This window comes from Primulina tabacum, chromosome 9 (assembly GCF_025594145.1).
Source record: "Primulina tabacum isolate GXHZ01 chromosome 9, ASM2559414v2, whole genome shotgun sequence".
In the NCBI taxonomy this organism is placed as follows: Eukaryota; Viridiplantae; Streptophyta; class Magnoliopsida; order Lamiales; family Gesneriaceae; genus Primulina; species Primulina tabacum.
The window spans coordinates 10,719,792-10,727,162 of record NC_134558.1 but is presented as its reverse complement, the minus strand read 5'-3'; the positions used below and the strand labels follow the sequence as shown (position 1 = coordinate 10,727,162).

Below are 7,371 nucleotides of genomic sequence, written 5' to 3'. Positions count from 1 at the left end.
CAACCAAAAAAGGTTTCTTGGCCACTCGGAGAAGAGAAGGTCCTTGCAATGTCATGGGTCTGTATTAGCACTGATCCTAAAATTGGTAATTCTCAGAAGATGGAACAAATGTGGGCTATGATCGCAGTGGAGTACAAAAAAAATCGACCTGCCAGAACTATTGAGAGACGATGGCAACCACTGAAATCACATTTCTACTAAATGCAAAAAATGACGTCGTTGTTTAATGGAATATGCAATAAAGTTCATAGTCAATGGGGAATTGGTTGCAACAACGCTGATATACTTGTAAAGGCGCATGAAGAGTGGATGACTGAGCCAATGAACAAAAACAAACCGTTCAAGTATGATCATGTGTGGAGGATTCTTGCAGAGTGCCAGAAGTTTGCTCCACAATCAATCGATCATCGCGGAATGAAGAAGAAAAAAACTTCTGCTTCAAGGCAATACACGTCCTCTTCAAATCCAGAGATGAGTGTTGACGAAGATGAAGAGCGAAGTTGCAGTCGACCAATTGGGCAAAAAGCGGCAAAAAGAAAGGGAAAAAACAAATTAGCAGCATACGAAGAGTTGAAAGAAATCATTGACAAAAATATGGAGGAATTTACTGCCTACACGCAACAAAAATTGGAGGAAATCAGATCTCACAACCGAACACGTGAATATCAAATCCTTATGAAAGATACTACTGCAATGACACAAGAGCAACTTCGTATTCACGTTCATATGTGTGATGAAATTAAAAAGAAAGGGGGCATTTAGTAGTTGTTTAATTTTTCTTACCTTGTTTTTTACTTCTTATCTTCTTGTATTTTTTTAGTTTTTTTTATGTGGTTGTATCTTGTTGTTGTCTGTGCTTTTTATTTGTTGTTTGTGCTTTAAATTTGCTCGTGTCTTCTTGTTGTTTGTACTTTTTATTTTAAATAATATAATGTTATGTTCTAAATTATTGTCTGTGCTTTTTATTTGTTGTTTGTGCTTTTATCGGATTACAATCTCTTAGTTGGTTACAGCTGTTGTTTGTTCAGAGAAAGCAATTCGAATCTGACATTGATTTGCCACACAATACTTTACTTTGCATAAAAAAAGGCATCCGATTTTTAAATTAATATAATATAATAATTAATGTTATTAATAATTAAAATCCCATAGCTCTAGTTGGTTACAGCTGTTGTTTGTTCAGAGAAATCAATCCGAATCTGACATTGATTTGCCACACAATACTTTACTTTTTCATAAAAAAAGGCATCCGATGCTGAAAATATAATATTTATTGATGTTGAGGACAACAATAGGTAGATATTAAAGAATAGACTATTCTTTAATGTCTATATATTGTTTGAAGTGGTGATGAATGATGACACAGATGAACAAATGATGAAAATGTTACTCCAGCAACAACATATGCTTCTCGGGGCAGCACAAAGTTCTTTTGGTGGATCGAAGAAGAGAAAATATGTGGAACGGGACCGCGCAGCTGCACACGCTCGTCTTGTGAATGATTACTTCACAGAACAACCGGTATGGAGCAATGAAGTATTTCGCCGACGTTTTCGGATGCAACGAGAGTTATTCTTGCGCATAGTCAATGCATTGGAAATTCATGATGAATACTTTCACTGGAGAGTCGATGCAACGTCAAAAAAAGGCTTTTCACCACTTCAAAAATGCACAGTTGCTATCCGTCAACTGGCATACGGAGGCCCTGCAGATCATTATGATGAGTACTTACGGGTTGCTGAAACAACGGCCATCGATTGCTTGTTCAACTTTTGTCGTTGTGTGATTGAAATATTTAGTGAGCGATACCTTCGAAGGCCCAGTGCTGATGATAAAAAACATTTGGTTGAAATGCACCTGCAGAGACACGGATTTCCCGGCATGTTGGGTAGCCTTGATTGCATGCATTGGGAATGGAAAAACTGCCCGGTCGCTTGGAAAGGTCAGTTACATGAGGTGACCATGGAGTCCCTACAATCATGCTTGAGGCGGTCGCGTCTGCAGACTTGTGGATTTGGCATGCTTTTTTTGGTGTTGCAGGATCAAATAATGATATCAACGTGCTAAACCAATCACCTTTGTTCCATGATGTGCTGCAAGAAAATGCACCCGAGATAAATTTCATGGTAAATGGCACACAATATACACAAGGATACTACTTAACAGATGGAATCTATCCGGAGTGGGCAGCTTTTGTCAAGAGCTTCCCGTGCCCTCAGGACCCTAAAAGAAAGAGGTTTAAAGAAATGCAGGAGGCTGCAGGAAAGGATGTCGAGCGGGCATTCGGGGTTCTACAATCTCGTTGGGCAATAATCAGAGGTCCAGGGAGATTTTGGTACAAGAATAACTTGAAAGATATCATGTATACATGTATTATTTTGCATAACATGATAGTTGAGGATGAGGGAGATACATCACCAAATTGGTCGGATGAGCACGTCGATGATACGTCTCCAGAGATAATCCACGGTGCGATTAGAGAATTTAATGAATACATCAAGAGAAATTGCAATCTACGTGATAGGGAAATACATCAACTTCGAGCTGACTTGGTTGAACACATATGGGCAAGTTACGTCAACAATTAATTGTCTTTTATATTTTATTTTGTGAATTGTTTGTACTGATTTTTATTGAAGTTCTCAATAAAATTTCGATGATGTTTTTATTTTATTATTTTTTTTATAAATTTTTCAAATTTGCTAAATTATAAAAAAAATATATGATTAATTAAATAATTTTGAAAATTAAATTGATTAGTACAAATATAAATTTAGTCAAATATATAAGTGAAAGTAAAAAATAAAGGTAGTAAATTAAAATGAGTAGATGAATGTGTGATTTGATAGTGGGGTCTACAAAAATTGTGTATTTGGGTTTATAATTGGGGTGGAAAGGTTTAAAAATAATGAGGTTTTTAACTTTTGATGTGGCATTGATGTGGCACATAATAAACATGGTGATGAGGTTTATGACTGGAGATGCCCTAAAGTAGAGACATTTTTTCTTTTCCATTTAGAACTTAATCTACTCCCGGTTCCCTCGTTTCCCCCGAGAAACCCAGTTATTTTCCTGTTGCTTGAAAAAGTACGTTATAGCTATTTGTTTTCTACTTGGTCTTGCACTTGTCTCGCAACCGTTTGAATATTTGTCAAGATTGAGACTTTTCCTTCCTCGTTACTTTGCAGTTTGAGGGAAATTTATGGTGGGTTTTTTGGATGCTGTACTAAAAAGGCAACAGTTATTGATAAGGTGTTTTGGAGAATATAGCAACACAAGCAACAAGAAGGATATTTGTAACACCACCGTAGAATTGCAATCTTTATTGAGTGGCGGCGTCCCTCTATCGAAGTCTGATGCTATTCGCATTTTGAGATCAGTTACTCCGTCTCTTGAATCTTCAGGCATAAAGGCCAAGCTGGTGATGCTACCAAATTTGGTGTTTCGATTTTTGCCCTTGAATTTTTAGTTTCAATGTGATTTTTGGGTAGAGCTTAAATTTTAGTATGGTTCCTTGGATTTTTAAAAAAAAATTGTGCAAGGCTTTGTATATTTCCCAGTCATGTTTTGGGTGTTAGGCTTGTCTTATCATCAACATGAGGTTTATAGAATTTATTGGATTGTATGAGGGCAAGAAAAAGAAACCGCAGTGGAATAGTTTCTGTAGAAACAATGTGCCTTGATGTTGACAGTGACCTTGTTCTTCAATTGTTCCCCTATTTTTCAACTTAAAACAATTTCATCCCACGCTTTAAGCTTTGGTTGTTTTGAAGAGGAGAGGGACTATCCAATGTTTGTGGGCTTTAAATTCTTCAGCAGCGATGGAATCATGGAATATTAGAAAAATTAACAAGAAGTTGTTGAGTCTCAATAAACTTTAATAAATGGTAAGTCATTCCAGAAAAATCCATATATCATCATTAAGCCAGCCTGAATTGTAATGCTAGACTACAATTGAGTGCTATGCCATGATCTGGCACCTTTTACACCTGATTTGTTTTTTGGGAGTCAAGACAGTTTTTACTGATTTGAAGTGTAGTATGATCTCTAATTTGGTACTCAGAGCTTATTCTTTTCTATTTACTTTGGAAATTGAACAGAGTATGTATGACTTCTCGCATTTCACTCTATACTTGGATTGTGTAATCCGGGTAACTGAATATTTATTCATACCATGAATGCATTAAGGCCACGTTTGGTAAGAGTGATAACCGGCGGACTAACGAAGAAATAATGAAGAATCAGTTGTTTGACTGGTTTTTCACGTTGTGTGGGGACCCGGACGCTAATCATACTCTTAATTATCATTAGGACAATTTAATCATTTATACTAAACAGGGTCTAAATCTTTTTTTTAAATGCGGAACGTAATGAAAATCATACTCATACTATTATACATATCAGTATAAATAAGGTACAAGTCCTGTACAGCATATATTCAAGATAGACTAAGGTTCAACAACTAGCTATCAAGTGTTCAAACCCTATCTACAGCAACATCAAAGTTCGTGGCCTCCACTCTAATCATGATCTCTCGTCATCTTCTCGACCCTGATCATGTCCCACCTGTTGTCATGCACACATACAAACACGACAACAGCCGGATAATTCCGGTGAGAATATAATCCCAGTATAAATCAATGAACATGCAATCATATACTCAATATAAAGCATGAAACAGACATCAGATATATATATCAAGTCTGAACCATAATTAATATCAAACTATCAATTATCCTCGTGACTCCACGACTCAGACTAGACTCAATCCTAGTCTAGGGATCCCGGTTTCTAGATGTTGGTATTCCTATATCGACCAACAGTAATAGAAGAAACTCCTAGATGTTGGTATTCCTATATCGACCAACAGTAATAGAAGAAACTCCGATTCTATCCATGTTGATATAACCAAACATCTAGTGTCTTGACCTATCTGTCAAAGACTGTGGCACTATTGCCAATACACTATCTTGTGACATCGTTTAATATGCCCGTGGCGATCCCACCACTATCAGGCACTTCTGTCACAAGTTCACTCGTCTAATACTCGTCTAATACATGCTTCCTATAAATCAATAGAACAACATATAAAATCAAATCAATGCATATAACAACAATAAGTATGTGATTTAGGGAAACTCAAGTATATCCTACTCGAGTCATTCTCCCAGTACCACATTGACTTATACCTTTCGTTCGTAGTCTCGGTCTAAAGGATTGGAAGTTCTGAATTCAAGACTGTCTCTGTAAATCTGAAATGACATATCGAGAATACTATTATCAACATCTCATTCTTAATTCAATACTGAATCTGATCAATCTGAATTTAATTCAAATCAACGGCATAACGGCACAATCCCGATATCTCCGTCAATACAATATTACCAGATATCAATTACAAATCAGAAATCATATCCATTACGATCTGTAATCAATCCATAACTCAAATCTATTCAATTCCCGATCAATATAATCAGAAAATCATAATAATTCCAGAATCAATCCATTCTTCGTTCTGACTTCGATTATACGATGTCTAATATATCAAGAACACTATATATGAAATATATTCAATTCCATCAACATCATAATTTCAAATGGTAATAAAACTCAATAAAACTTACGTCCAGTTGTAGCTCGTGTCGAGAGGAGTACAGCACTGCGTTCGGATTCAAATTCTGATAATCGGATCGAACAAAATCTCAAATTAAACTCAAAGAAAGCTTAAGGGAATTTGAAGGGAATTCTCGCTGATCTTGCTTCTGAATTCGTGAAGAATGAATTGTATATATATCAATTGCATGAAAATGAAACGTGGGTCAATGTGAGGGCTGCACGTCTTGCCCATTACACGTTGGCCTTGATAACGCGGCCCGTGATTTCAGCACTGTTTGGCCATAAAAAGAAGAGAAAATAGTCCCGAAAATTTGATGGTATACCCAATCCTGACATGAACAGTAGCACAAATTCCTGTTTCCCCTTCCCAACTTACCCTTCATCCCACATTCTCACGAACATAAATACCTACGTCTTCTCATCTCTTAAATCAGAGTGGCTCTCGTCTTCGTCAATGCGGCTGTACTGTTGAAGTGTGCAGTACATTTCTGTCATCTGCATCTGTCTTGTTCATCTTCCGTTTGTGTAGGTAAATGTTCCACTTCTTCAAAATGGTTTATTACGGTGTAAGAATTCATTCTCCCGCTTTTTTTTCGTAACATTAATGATTTCTGCTTAATTTTGGTCTCATTTATATCTAACTGGGAGCCTGTCGAAGCTTGTGCTATGCCGTGGAAGTGATGTTTGGTTAGTGGTGAAGTTCCCCAACCTTTTTTGAAGAAAATTTTTCTGCATTCTGTCTAAAGATATTGGGAAGAAAATAATCACCTTTCTTCTATGCGAATTCCACGTATTTGTTAATGCATAATAAGTCTTAATTTCTCATAATTACCATTTAATTTCGACATTAATTTTTAGATAACACTACTGTATGTAAATTTACAGAACTGATAATCGAAATACAATTGTGCTTTGTGCATTTTGGTTAATATCCATGTTCGTTAATCGCGTCTCCAGTAATTCAGATATTAGTTTACAATGTTCCTTTGATTTGTTGGTTAACTACTCATAAATTTCCAGTTCCGGGTTGAGTTTGTTGACAACATGGAGCCACATAGAAAAATTTTAATCCTTGTGCTGGTGAACCATATGTTATGTCGATCTTTTTTGATGTTATGCCTCCTAATGCGAGAGCATACACGAATGATCTCCATTACACGTCGTGTCCGGCGAAGACAAGCTGCTTCGTACAACATGATTGAAAGAGTAAATGCTCAATTGAGCAATTTGCATAGGATTATTGCGGTCGGAGATTTCCAATGTGTCACTAACTTACGGATGAGTCAAAGCGCGTTTGCACGACTGTGTTATCTGTTAACAAACTTAGGAGGGTTAGGTGATTCAAGATACGTACGCGTCAAAGAGAAAGTGGCCATGTTCTTGTCTATATTGGCGCATCATAAAAAGAACAGGGTAGCTGGGCATGATTATATACGTAGTGGGCAGACAGTTAGCGCTCATTTCCATGATGTTCTGAAAGCGTTGCTAAAGTTACATCCACTACTCCTTGTAAAGCCGTCTCCTGTCGATGAAGATTGTAGCAGCGAAGCATGGAGGTGTTTTAAGGTAAAACCTCATTTCGACTTATCTGATATCAGTAATTTGGTTTCCTTATTCTGTGCTTCGACTATATCTGTCTTACTTACACATTGCTGACAGGGTTGCCTCGACGCATTAGATGGAACCCATATCGGTGTACATGTCCGTTGCCGAGATAAAGCAAGATACAGAAATCGAAAAGGTACTATTTCGGTG

The 7,371-nt window shown here is 36.9% G+C and overlaps 1 protein-coding gene across 1 annotated transcript; it reads left to right on the top strand.

The window, feature by feature from the left end:
• The first annotated feature begins 210 nt into the window (after positions 1 to 210).
• Positions 211 to 762, top strand: LOC142556919 (uncharacterized). The gene has a single exon (XM_075668409.1). It carries the CDS (start codon positions 211 to 213, stop codon positions 760 to 762), a length of 552 nt encoding a protein of 183 aa, XP_075524524.1.
• Positions 763 to 7,371: the final 6,609 nt, after the last annotated feature.